Source organism: Podarcis filfolensis (genome assembly GCF_964270895.1).
Source record: "Podarcis filfolensis genome assembly, chromosome: 6".
Taxonomy (NCBI): domain Eukaryota; kingdom Metazoa; phylum Chordata; class Lepidosauria; order Squamata; family Lacertidae; genus Podarcis; species Podarcis filfolensis.
The window spans coordinates 60,928,240-60,942,128 of record NC_139609.1 but is presented as its reverse complement, the minus strand read 5'-3'; the positions used below and the strand labels follow the sequence as shown (position 1 = coordinate 60,942,128).

Here is a 13,889-nt window from a genome sequence, read left to right as displayed (position 1 = left end):
AACAATTTAGATACTAAAAACAGTGTATAACAAACAAAATACCTTCATGAATATAGCAAGCTTTAATTCAAACCATATGAAACACTGCACTTTTCACTCTAACTGATTTTAATGGGAGAGTTATTTTACTTAACTTGTTCCCACTGAAATTAAGGTGTTGAAAAAGTGTTCTTGATTTTTTTGGTTAAGGATGCAGAGCTTTTGTTTGCCTTTGACTCATATATATATCAATCACATATAATTAGGCATATATTACTGTCGTTTACACTTTTGAAAATCCTGTAAGTAAATCAATGCAGCTTTTAGAATTCTGCATTAGAAAGGCAGGAGAAAGTCAAAAGGTTGGTAAATTTTAACAGCTACACGTGCTCCCTCCGTTTTGTGAGATGGACAAGATTCTAGGAAACAAATTGTAATATTTCATATTTCCTACACAGAACCCATTACATCTTTCCATGGTTTGAAGGAAGAATAATGCACCTTGCCAGGGTAAATATACAATCAGTTCTGCTTGGCTCTGTATTTGATTGCGTCACTTAAGAGACATTCTTCAAGGGAAGTTGGAACCCAGTTCTATGCAAAAGAAAGAGCAAATGGAGAGAGTTTTGTTGGGGCCCAGTACTGCTTCATGCTTCAAGTAGCTGGATAGCCTGGATGGCCAGTTTTTAATGAAAATTGCTTTGGCTTTCCACATAGTTCTTCCTTCAATTCTCATTTCCAGTTGTAGAGTAACAGTTCCAAATGAGAACTGTTAGGAAATAACAATCAGCTGGAGCACAGCTTTACTGCAGAAGGCTACTCCAACTGGGAACCTTTGGGTTCCAATTCTGACGCGTCAAATTCAGCAGGGCCAGCAGGAGCTTCAGGTTCTCTGTAAAAATAAAATAAAATATTTAAAATTAACACCTATATTTTGACCATTACATCATTTTGTTTACTTTTCCTGTCAGGAAGGAGAAAAGCAACACACAAATACATCTGCATTCCACTTCATGTTATTCATTTTTTAAAAGTAATGCAAGTAACTGTCACACTGAAGCTGTAGCAATGCTGTTGCTTCTTGAGCAGGAAAATCAATTCCAGAAGCTACAGAAAAAGATGTAATGCACTGATTGTTAGCAACTGCAGGATATTAGAAGTGAAGCAGATTATATAAACACAACAGATATAAGAGTGGGAGACTAGGGCTGGCTGATATTAAGTTTTCAGCATCTCACTATATCACCAGCCAAACATCACAGTTTGGTGATACACTGCGATGCTGAAACAAGCTGCACTGCCCCAGCCGGCGAGACATATGGTGAAACTGAGGCAGTTCTCACTGCAGGAGCTGAGGCCCTTTCACCCTAGTGCCTTACAGGCTGGGGTCAATGCAGCTGGCCTCCGCTCCCTGTTTAGTTGGGGGCAGAAGGGCTCCCACCCCCCAACTGAGCGAGCACCGATCCCTCAGCAGCATCAGGCTTTGCTCAGTTGCGGGATGGAAGAAGCCTCTCTTCCACCTCCCCTCAGCCAAGGGGAGGTAACCATGCGTCCCACAGCCGAGCAATTAAAGGATCCCCCACCACGTTGCTGGCTTGCAAGAGCCAATGCTGGGCTGGGGGATCCTTTAACTGCTCAGCTGAGGGGAGCGTCAACTGCGCTTCGCAGCCAAGCAGTTTCACGGAGCCCTCACCCCCACTGGATAATGTGAGCCAATGGTAGGATCAGATGCTCCATCAAACTGCTCAACTGAGGCAAGGGCAGCCACACACTCCTCAGCCGAGCAGTTTAAAGATGCAAAGGGAGGAACTATGCAGCTTGTTTCTCCCTTTGTACCATATGAGGGCAGAGTGGGATGGTGGTTTCACTCAGCGAGTGCTGCTAGCAGAGGGACTCAAGAGCGGTGGCAGTCTCACAAGCGATATACTGCTGAGTGAAGGTGACATGGTTCACTCCTGATATCAATATATCACCCAGGCCTATGGGAGACACACAGCCTAACTATAGAAAAATAGTGACTCCTAACAGATTCCTCTTAGAGAGCCTGCCCTTCTCTCCACTGGGGTTGTTATTGCCTCTGAATCAAACAAAACTCTTGCCTCTGACAAAACAATAAGTATGATTTGGGTATCCAATCTGAATCCCACAAAAGTGTTAAAAGACATGTAACCAAACTGTGACAGAAATCATTGCACTGAATATTGATAACGAGTAAATAATTACTGAATTAATTCATGGAAACAGCTTAATTAGTGTTCACAAACTATGGGAAAATATATGCGTCATATCAAAACAGTAAAATCATGCATACAAAGCTACAACAAAAATGGACAGCTCTGGATAAAAAAATAGAAAGAAAAGCCATGCAAGAGAAATGTGCAGAATAAGTTATTGTTGCAAATTGTTGGTTTAGATTACAGCACAGCACTGGCCTAGATTCTTCTAGGGAAAAAACCAAAACAAAACATCACTGCCTTTAGACAGAACTGCTCAACAAATCAATTTTCTTACTATGTCTGAAAGCAAAAATCACAGACCGCAAGTACACATTTGTAAAAGAGACAATAATGTTTTATAACTTTATTTAATAGTAGATTTCAAGATTTTCAGGGAAAGAATAGTCATTGTGAAGTCAGCATTGGCATAGACAGCTGATGTAAACTGAGAAATACCATTTCTGTCACATCTGAACACCAATGCTGGAAATGGGATAAAATACTGACTAGCCGTTCTAGAATAATTACTGTGCTTTAGTTAACTTTTATTCTGTTCTAGCAGATTAGTGCAACTGTTCAACAAAAAATGTGTAAGCCCTTTCTGAACACTAAGCACATGTATGCGGAAAGTGTGAGCAAAGTAGAAGTCAAGAAGCGTATGGAAGCTCACTCAGCAACCAAGAAGGCTACAGAGAATCAGGGACAGCTTCTCTTGGGCTGACTCACCCAGTTTTCACAGAAGATCGGTATTTCCAAAATACAGCAACTAGAGCAAGCACAACTAAAACAGCCAGGATACATCCTTGAAGGGAAAAAAGAGAATGACATACCGTAGTACTAATTAATAAGACAAAGTAATTATTTTTCTGTTGAGGAAAAGCAATAGTATCAATAGAAGTCACAAGACAGGTTGTTACCTTGCTCTATTGACATTAAAGTCACTCAGGTGGATAAGTTCATATGCTACTGGGTACTGTAAGTCTCTAGACACATACGTACCTCAAGCAGCAAATCCACTGTACATCTGTAGTCACCCCCTTTTGGGGCAGATGTGCCGTTGTCCTCAGAGATTGATTGCAGCAAAGAGTTCTTCCTGCCCCTAACAGATGTCAACTCTGCAGACTGAGTGGCCCTAATGACAGTCAAAGAGCAACTCTCCAATCCAAGCAGTGTGTGAAGCTGAAGCAGAGTCACCAGGTTGCCCCCAAGACTGAGGGGGCCCAGCATGCGTGTGATGTCACACGTATCGCGTGTCATGCACGTGCAGCGGAGGAGACCAAGCACTCTGAAGGAGCTGGCCATTAGCCCTGCGATGTGTCTCACACACACAGCCACCTCAACACTAGGCCCCCTGGAGTTGGCATGCTTGAGCTCAAGACACCCTTACTCCTGAGGATTTTGTAAAAGCACCAGTAACACCCAGGTGCAAGAACATTAGAAGTCACAGCATGGGTGAAGTCTGTGCTGAATTTGGAGACAGCTATGTACATTACAGGAGCAAAGACAGTGGAGGAAGCAGAGCTGGCCTCACCAAATAAATAAATAAACAGCAGATCTTGGAGAAAAGTTTGCACCCTAAGCATATTTGAAAAAGAATGAACATCACAAGGCATGAAAAGTACAATAGCAGCGATTGTACACTGAAGTAACTTGCTCTGTAATTACTTACCAACAATAATTGCGGTGTTGTCAGATTCTAGAAAAGAAGTAAATAAAAAGTGAGCTAAAATTTGAAGTGATGTACCGTAATTGTTACAGATCGTAGGGTGCTTTCTCTCTTTCTATGCATGTATGCATTTGTGTGTGTCACACACTGAATAAAATATAGTACAACTAATAACTGGAGTTAATCTACTCCAGTACACAACGGAAGACTGAATTTCACTGGAACCAAGAAATGGGTTTCCCACTTAAAAAAATTTCACATATAGTGGTACCTCATTTTGAGTCTGCCTCGTCGAGCGTCCGTTTCGTCAAACGTCCACGGCAAACCCGGAAGTACTGGAATGGGTTACTTCCGGGTTTGCCACTCGCGCATTCACAGAAGTACTAAATTGTGCATGCACAAAAGTGCAAACGCTCCCTGTGTGTGTGCAGAGTGGGGCTTTGTCGTGCGTACTTTTTGTCTAGCATCCGGGACTCCGGAACAGATCCCGGTCATAAAATAAGGTACAACTGTACATTCCAAATTTGTTCCTCTAAATCACTTACTTTAGTGATTCAAATCATCCCAAAGCAGTTTATGGAAATGTTAGAAACATATCAAGTAATGGAAGTATTAAAATATACATTTATAAAATCAACAGCAAACAATAAACAATGTCAGAGATATACACAGAATCTGAAATAGAGTAATATCTAGTCAGGAAAGCCTACACATACAAATGTATATTTAAGTGTCTTACAGCCATAAAACAATTGTAAAATATATTCAAAATCAGTAGATAAAGTTAATATAGCAACACAGCTGAATCACCTCCCAAGCAAAGGCCAAGTGAATAGGCAAGCTTTAAGCAAGTGCCTAAATGACAAGAAAGCTGGAGCCTGCCTGATGTTCACTTGAAGCAGAATCGAAAGGGCAGGCGCTGCCACACTAAAGTCCCTGGTCTTACTGGACGTAAGATGAACCTCAGGAGGACATGGCACTACTGAGAGTGCATCTCCTGAGGGTCAAAATGTTCAGGCAGTAGTATACAAGGTAAGGGTTTTCCTGGTTCCACATTGTTCAGGGCTGTACATGCCAATAACAAGACTTTAAACCTGGCTCAGCAGCATATTGGCAGTCAGTGCAGCTTTCAGCACAGATGTTAGGTACTGTCCATGGGCACCTCCTTCAGCAGCTTTATAGCAGCATTCTTTACTAGCTACAGCTTCTAAACCCAATATTAAAGAGACATTGCGCATACCTTTGTAAACCAAGAAAACTTTATTAAAAATATTTAAAAAGGAAACACCATACAGAGCATGTTGCCTGATGTACCATACTAAATTACCCAAGAACTGTATCTATCACACCAGCTGAAGTCAAGAGAAGGGCACTCCTAGCCACTGAACCCATTTGGCCCCCTGGTTACACAAATAGCACCCCTATAGCACCCCAAGCTCCATACCTGCTTCTTTAGAGGGAGTCCAACCCCATTCAGAACAAGCAACTGAACTGTTTCCCAGTCTCAGGATCTGTTCACCTGCAGACTTGCCATCTTACCAGGTTTCATGCTCAGTTTATTAGCCATCATCGAGTCCACCACTGTGCCAGGCACTGGGGATAAAATCATGCCCCATAAAACTCCACAGGTGCCAGGGTACTTCCCCAGTGCTACTCTTTGGGACAGGGAGATAGGATTGGAGCCACTGTAAAACTGTGCCCCATACCCATCCTATGGAACCAATCCAGGAGGATATCAAGTTTGATGGTATCAAACACAATCGTATTTCTTTCCTTTTTTTAAGTTTTCAGTTACATCATTTCAATTACATCATTTTCTACTTTTATACAGTAGTCCTGTTACCAGCACTCCAAGACAGTTCTTTTTACTTCTTGCTTAACTGCATATACATAAATTCCTTTACCTCATTATCCACACTCTCCTATCTTTTATTTTGTCAACTGTTGGTCACAAAGTATCCTCTACCTGAAGAGTTCTGTTGGTTGGTGGCTTGAGTTTGCAGTACATGCAGAAAGTAGGCACAATTATGTGTGGTTACCTGTGTTCAGGAGGACTTGGAGTGAAATTTATCTCTAGTTATTTGCGGTCCTGTTTCCTAATCCACAAGTCCCCACAGTACCAGGGAGCGCCATAGCATTGTTTGAAACACTCCGAAGAGATTGTGTCTACAGACCCTTGCCACTTGCCATCCACGGAGTTGCTCACACAGGTATAATGTTTGCACAACAGGCTACTTCACTCAGTGCTCTTGCTGTTGTGTTCCGCACTAGTTACCACTTCCAGAGCAATCCCAAGGGCAAGCCCACACAAAGCATATGACAGCACTCCAGATGTGAGGTTGCCAATGTGCGATCCACAGAGGTAAGATCCTGTCCATGTAAGAGCATAGTTGGGGCACTAGCCAAAACTAGTGAAAGGTGCTTGCTAGCAACCAAAGGGTTTTTCTTCTAATGATAATGATAATGCCAAAAGGAGTACTCATTGTCTGGAGGCAGTGATGGGTTGGATGAGGGCAAACTACCTGAAGTTGAATCCAGGAATGACTGAGATGTGATACCAGGTCCAGGATTTTCTTAATGGGGTTGCATTACCAGCTTATGCAGAGATGGATTCACCAGGCCCTGAACATACTCTATTGTACCCCTCAGCTAGCTCAAATAAACCATAATGAGCAAGGGTTGATAAATCAAGTTGTGAGTTGGACAGCTACAAGTATCCTCAGGCCACAAAAATAAAACTGGTCCCATAAAACTGGGTTAAGACTGGGCACTGATCACCTCATTTGGTACTTCAGTAATAGTAGCATTCAAGGCAGCAAAAATACAGATGGCTTTCTTCTCAAAATGCTTTGCAAATTTGTCTCAGCCGTTCTCCAACTGCAATATATGACAGTTATTCCTACAACACTCCAAAAAGCTCTGAACAATTATTAAAGGATGCCATGGAAACAGCAAAAAAAGCCTTTGTAGCTTTCAGTGCCATACACTCCAACATGTGTCTGGTTAACTTCATATGGAGCCTTACATCTCTTGCACTCCAGCCTGCTTCAGTGCTGCAAGTACTGCAGAAAACCAGGAAGCAAAGTGGGCTCAACAGTGCCAGAGAAGGCATACAGGGGCAATCATGTCAAAAGCCCGCTGCATCTTCCTATTCCAATGTGAGATTAAGGTCTTAGGAGGACTGTTGGCTGCCTACTACAAAATGCCCCAGAGGAATCCATCAAATTCCATTAAGTCTCAGGGGGGCGGATCAGATTAATGAGTCCTCCCCAATGCAGAGGAAGGGTACTCACAAGACAGATAAATACATAAGAATGAATATTTATATATGGAAGGTCCCAGGTTCACTGCCCAGCATCTCCAGGTAGCGCCCAGGATGTCCCGTCTGAAAACCTGGAGACTTGCTACCAGTCTGAGTTGACAATACTTAGCAAGCTACCAACTGTTTGGGTGGAAGGCAGCTTCCCATTCTCAACTCAAAACCATTTCCTGTTTTTAAAAAGATGCCATATTCATTAGAAGTGCAATAACAAAACTAAAAACAAGCTTATAAATTTGCTGTCACTACCACTTTTCAACTGTACCTATATCGTCTGGAGGAAGCGTTGTCTGTGAACCTGGTCCTATAAAAAAAGAGGGGGTTGTTATTTTTATATTTATTTATGTCATGCGTTTCCCCCCAGACAGGGAGTCTAGGCAACTTACAGATAAAATAGTAGCAGCTAAAAAAAGTCATGTAAAAACAATTAACACTAATATAACTGTCTCTGAGAGAGAGAGAGAGAGAGAGAGAGAGAGAGAGAGAGAGAGCGCGCTATTGAAATAGAGATAATAATAAAAAAATCACAGCACCAGCCCCACCAGTTCATAAAACATTGCACTGGAATTTATGAAAAGCAGTTTAGAAAATTTTAAAAGAAAGCAAAGAAAACTGGAAAGCTTGCTTGAATTTCTTATACAGTAAAAGACATGTCTTAGTACAAAGAGTAGCATTCCATAAGTTACACAATTCACAGAAAGCCAAGCAGAGCTAAAGGACTCTCTAGCATCTAAAACAGCAAAAAGCCCCACAAATAGGAAAGTAGTAAGAATAAGCAAATGAAGAAAATTAGAAACAGAAGAAGAAAAAGAAAAGAGAATAAAGACCAGACCCTCTATCACAATTATATTTTAAGGGTCATTTCATATCAAGTGATCCAACTTTTTTACCTCAAGTCATCCAATTTGCTTCATATTTTGTACACTTATTGAATGATCAAAACTAAGTTTAAATCTTTTTTAAAATCTCATCTTATTTTTGAGTTATGAGGGTTTGAAATTTCAATAAATAGACAATTTTGGCCTTGCTGAATAGCTGAACAGTGTGACAGTTCGAAAACAAAAACATAATGTGGGATCGGGCAAAGGAAATAGAATGCACTGACTGGGGGAAATAGCTTGCTAAATTCTGAATAGGCACAGTTCAGAAGGAAGGCCACACACCACAACATTCTGTTACAGGTTGCTCTTATGGTGTATAATTCCAGTGTCTCAAAACTACTACAGCACTACAATGTACCCAAGTATCCTCATGATATTCTTCTAATAAAATCAATCCTCTCTCTGCTGACGTATCTCTATAAATATTGACAAGAGTCCATTTCCTCCACTGGTTCTATCCATAAACTCAATTCTTGCTCCCCCCCCCCCCCGTCTTGAAATGCATCCACCAATAAAAGTGAAAAGCAATTGTTTACCTGGTCCGGGGTCTACGGCGCCCTCTCCTCCGTCTTCAGTAGTTGGTGGTTTTGGACCACCTGTGTAAAGAGATTTTGAAGTGCTGACTACAACTGCCCTTACTCCTTCCCTCAAAATTAAGAACCAGGAAAGTCCATATAAGGTGCCACATGGTCTCAGGACACTGTCTTTGGACTCAGCTTTAGGAAGTTAAAATAGTTTTTTAAATGAAAAATAAATTGCTGTTGTTATTTATATTTTGAATTTTTTGATAGTCCAACTTTATTTCAACATCTGATTTTATCTGTATTTTCTAATACTATATTGGATTTGTCCATCATCCAGCTGGTGACTGAGTGCACGTGGGCAGTCAAGGATGACCATTACGGCTGCCGTCACTAGCAGTGTGGATGCAGGAGACGGGACAGAATGAAGGAGAGAAAACTCTGAGTAGGCTGGTGGAGTGAGCAAAGCCTGCAAGTGGCCCAAAGAAGAAATCACTGCCATGCCCACATTGCTGCCACCACCAAAAGAAGGAAGACTGCACTTCAAAACTGCAGGCTTTCTTTTGTGGGTCAATATGGCAGGGGGTGGGGATGAAGGAGAAAAACAATATGGCAGGCGGCCCCAGCAGGAACAATGAGTGAGTCACTGGCCCGGGCAGGTGGAGCAGGTGGTGAAAGGGCGAAATCACTAACCAATATCATGGGTTGCTACTGGAGGAGGAGGAGTGAGGTCCACCAGATGCAGTGATCCCCTCTCCTCACTCCTCCCCCTTCTTGGTAAGTGGCTGTGACCCAAGAAGTCAGGAAAACAACAGAGCCCCATCCATGCTGCCACCAAGAGGTTTCATTATGAAATCTTATATATCCTATTAGCATACATGGAGTAAGATAATCCGGACTTAAATCTGAGATATTAAAGTCACATTTTCTAACTCACCTGGGGTAAGAGTTGTGTTTCCGGGTTTGATAGTGGGGGCAGCTGGTGGGGCAGTTGGTGTGGTAGCTGGCAGAAAAGAGAGCAAAGAAATAAGGATTCTGCAACACAATAGCTCTGACATTTATTTATGAATTTATACCTTGTGCTTCCTCCCAAGGAACCCATTTAGTAAGATACTTACCCTTAACACATTCTGGAGCAGGAGGTTGCCAGGCATTGTCAGCCTCTCATTTACTACTGCTACTCCCCACCAGAGTGTATGCAGGATCACATACAAACTTTACACAACTGTTATACTGTATGTGTTCATGGGCTGGACCACAGTCACTCTTCCATTTTTTATTTCACTTCTAAACAAAGCCAAGGGATGTGGGTGGCGCTTTGGTCTAAACCACTGAGCCTCTTGGGCTTGCTGATCAGAAGTTTGGCGGTTCGAATTCCCGCAACGGGGTGAGCTCCCGTTGCTCGGTCCTAGCTCCTGCCAACCTAACAGTTTGAAAGCACGCCAAAAGGTGCAAGTAGATAAATAGGTACCGCTCCAGCAGGAAGGTAAATGGTGTTTCCATGCGCTGCTCTGGTTTCGGTGTTCCGTTGCACCAGAAGCAGCTTAGTCATGCTAGCCACATGACTCGGAAAAACTGTCTGCGGACAAACACCAGCTCGCTCAGCCTGTAAAGCAAGATGAGCGCCGCAACCCCAGAGTCATCTGCAACTGGACTTAACTGTCAGGGGTCCTTTACCTTTATAAACAAAGACAAGTAGGTACAAAAGGTGACCTACAACTCACCCCTTCTTACAGCCTAGAGTTATTTCATCACCTAGCTGCAAGTCTTTTGATTTTACGATTCTGCCATTCTCTAAACTTATTGTAGGACATCGCCTTCCTAACAGGAAAATCAGAACAAGCATTAGCACATGCAGCCTTCATACTTTAAAAGGAAAAGAATCGGACACCAAGGCCATTTCCGGCCTTGTTTGAGCATTCATCCTGATTTGTTTGGGGAGAGGCTATACGACACGGTATCAAAGATAATTTCCTATCATGTTCTTTACTGCAAAATGTCCAGGTTGTTTTGTTTTAATCATATTTGGTGTAAAATATATAAAATTTACATACATATATAAAAAGATTTACTTTGGAGAGATTTAGCCAAGGCAGTACAAAACATAAGGGGGGAAACTATAAGACAAAAGAGTGCATAGGAGACAGCTGCCTACCATTACATGTAATTCTATTTAAAAAAAAATAATATTTATTAAATTTTCCATTTTAACAATCCAATAAAAACCACATCAAAACATTCCAAATTATAATACAATAAAAAAACCCAAATATTCAATGCCAAATTATATCTTTTGGGTGGCTTCCCATGCTCTGAAGTTCAGGGGGTGATGATCTAATCTCATACTGCATTTCTTAATTAGTCCAAATAGTCCAAATAAAACATTTCCAATGTTGATCCTTCTTTTTTTTTTTAACAGCCTCCGAAATAGTTTAGTGGATTAGTCTATTGTAGTTCTGTGTGAATTCTTTATTTTCCTGTTGTAATCCAAAGTCCTCAGCTACTCACTTTCGGTTTCTTCACACAACAGCAAATCTCAGCGCATCACATCCAAGACAAAGGGAGGTCTAGCCTTCCACCATTAACACCGGTCAGATATCCGAAATTCCCTTCTGTGATCTCGTTCCAGCTGCTAACAAGCTGATGCATCAGAGAAACCCCATAACTCCCATCGAGAATTCTTTTTATCATTCCATTGAGGATTGTTGCCAGAATCAAAGTCAAAATTTCACACCGTCAATTTTGTAGTTAAACCGTAACAATGGCAATAACAAGATATTCTTTCAATCCCGTTTGCATTTCAAACATCAGTCTTTCAGGGGAGATTTGCAGAATAAACAGCAAATGTAAAGTATATAAAAAGAAGGTAATGGAGGCTCATCACCCCCAGTATCTGAATTAGTTTAGCAAGTCCATTGTGCTTCTGTGTGAAATATTTTTAAGTTTTTTCTCTTTATTTTCCTGTTGTAATCCAAAATCCTCAACGAAGCAACTTTCAATTTCTGCACACAAAGGCAAATCTCAGTGTGTCACATCCAAGACAAAGGGAGATCTAGCCTTCCACCATTAGAGCGGAAAAGATAAAAAATAATAATAATGACATTTTGTTTGAGAATAGTATGCTTCATAGGACATCCATGATGGTTACATTACTCTTCTTTGAGCTGTGTTAGAAACCCAGAAGTGATGGAGAACAAAACTGCATCTCTATCCTTGATTATCATTTTTTTAATCACACTTTGCAAAAAACAAAAACAAAACAGCAGCTTTTCTTTAAGGTATAATTGGTGGAGAAGTACCTACTGAACAGAAAAAAACCTATTTATGTATGCTACCACAGCTGCCCAAAATATCTATGCCCAAAAATGGAAGGAAGGAACATATTGATGGAACTATCACACAATATTATTATTTGTGATATAACCAGTTCAAAACTGTCTGAATAACTGTATAAATTTTGAATAAATGTGAGCTCTGTGCAAAGGATGCAAGGAGGGAACAGGTCCAATTAATGGTGGCTATCTTAAATAAACGGGACTTAAAATAGCAGAGTAAGTTAGAGAGCATTCCCAGAAAGATGACATTGCAGAACAGCTTTCCTTGGAAGAATACAATTTTTAAGGACAGTTGTACCCATTTGCTTAAATGCACCAGAGTAAGGCTGGAAGGTGATCCAACATCCCAAGTTATCAAGAGGCAGACCCAAAGTACAAAAATCATAGGAACAGGCAATTTTGGGGCAAAAACCTTGGAAAACGAAGGAGCACTGGTCAGTTCTATCCATTCCTCTGTGTAAGCAGACTGGCCATCTCGTTAGAGCAACTACTTTTTATAACTATATCCCCGCAGAGCCTGTTTTGAATGTGTTGTATTCTTGAGGGATCTTGAGTAGATGAAACTAATGTATAATTTTGCAGATTCATATGAAGTCCATGTTTTCTTCCTCCAATCCTGGGTTGCATTCATGACAAATCCCCAACAAATATCCTAGCTCATTTGAAACCTTGCTGGTGACCTTTTGATTGGCCCTAACAAATGTATATTTTGCCATATTACGGCCTTCAGCTTTTCAAGAATTAAAGTATAATCCTCATATCTGAAGATAGGTGGTATATACAACAACCACATTTACCCTCAGTGCTGCACACTTTACTCTTTTAGGAAGTTTTGAAGGCAACAAGAAAAGGACACCCTTAACTTTTAGTGAATTTTGATGCCCTAAATTTACATGTTTTGAAGTAACTGGCCTCTCAGTCCATACACAGAAAGTGGCTTTCTTGCGCTTAAGCTCTCCAAAACAACACAAGAGGCCGGCAGCTCATCTGATAGATAATGCTAGCAGCTGCCAAATTTGACCCGCCAGCTGTTTTGGGACTACAATTCCCATCATCCCTGACCCCTGGTCCAGTTAGCTAGGATTGATGGGAGTTGTAGTCCCGAAAGAGTTGGAGGCCCAGGTTTCGCCATCACTGCCCTACACTGAGTGGTGGGAGGAGTTGGACTTCTCCCCATCCCTGAGAAAGCCTTGCTTAGCCCTCAGACAACATTTAAGGTGCCAGGTTTTCCGTCTTTTAGGCAAGGCAAGGCATGACCGAAAGGAATTCCAACCTCACACCCCGCCTCACCTCGAACTCTGGACAACGAGAGAAACAGCAGCAGGAGCAGCAGCGGCGACGGCGACAAAGAAGGCCCGACAAAGGAGCAGGTGAGAGGGGCCATGGCAGCAGCACAAAAAGGAGAACCCTTTGGGGCAAGTCAGAAAAAACAGAAACCACCACAACGGAAAGGTAACGCGACGTGGCGGGCCCGGGAAGCAACTCGAGGGGAAGGGAGCGGCGGCGCTTTTTTCAGACAAGGGGCGTGAGCACTAGTGGTTTGAGCTCAGGAGCTCCAGGAGGAGGGTGAAGAGAGGGAGCCGTCTCCGCCGTTATCGGTTCCCGGCCTTAACGTCCCAGAGCCGCGCGCATGCCGGTTGGAGGTGGCGGCAAGGGCGCGCGCTCAGGATTGGCGGGTGGGAAACGTGGGGAGAAGAGCCACGTGCTGCCGGGTTTGCTCTCTGCACCGCCCGAGGGGGGAGATCGCGGGATCTGCGCATGGCAAGACCCCTTTCGGCCACTTTGATGTGGAAAGTAGAGCAGTACGTTTGGCTCCAGCTGAGCTGCAGCAGCTGCCGAAAGGAGCCATCCAACCATCTTTGGGACTCTATTCTGAATTTGTGTAGGGTTACAAAAGGCCTTTTCTTCTCTCAAAGAGATCTTACATGGCAGCGGGAGAGTTAGAATCAGAGAATTAATCATCCTAGATGGG

At 42.2% G+C, this 13,889-nt stretch overlaps 1 protein-coding gene across 2 annotated transcripts; it reads right to left on the bottom strand.

Annotated features, from left to right (window-relative positions):
• Positions 1-266: 266 nt before the first annotated feature.
• On the bottom strand, positions 267-13,653 carry LOC310764187 (uncharacterized protein). Of its 2 annotated transcripts, XM_083617650.1 has the most exons (7): positions 13,208-13,648; positions 9,520-9,585; positions 8,598-8,657; positions 7,446-7,484; positions 3,865-3,891; positions 2,922-2,997; positions 267-871 (listed from the first exon to the last, which is right to left on the bottom strand). In XM_083617650.1, exons 1-7 carry the CDS (start codon positions 13,299-13,301, stop codon positions 796-798), a joined length of 438 nt encoding a protein of 145 aa, XP_083473776.1. In that variant the 5' UTR covers positions 13,302-13,648; the 3' UTR covers positions 267-795. The 2 variants fall into 2 exon arrangements, with proteins under 2 accessions (XP_083473776.1, XP_083473777.1); XM_083617651.1 differs by lacking the exon at positions 2,922-2,997 and having other exon boundaries at positions 13,208-13,653.
• Positions 13,654-13,889: the final 236 nt, after the last annotated feature.

Bases quoted from the DNA above. Each gene is read 5' to 3' on its own strand.
- LOC310764187 (XM_083617650.1), bottom strand. From the start codon at position 13,301: ATGGCCCCTCTCACCTGCTCCTTTGTCGGGCCTTCTTTGTCGCCGTCG. The intron at 9,586-13,207 runs GTGAGGCGGGGT...CTTTTCTGCCAG, and splicing joins CTCGTTGTCCAGAGTTCGAG to CTACCACACCAACTGCCCCA. The intron at 872-2,921 runs GTGAGTCAGCCC...TTATTTTTACAG, and splicing joins CGATCTTCTGTGAAAACTGG to AGAACCTGAAGCTCCTGCTG.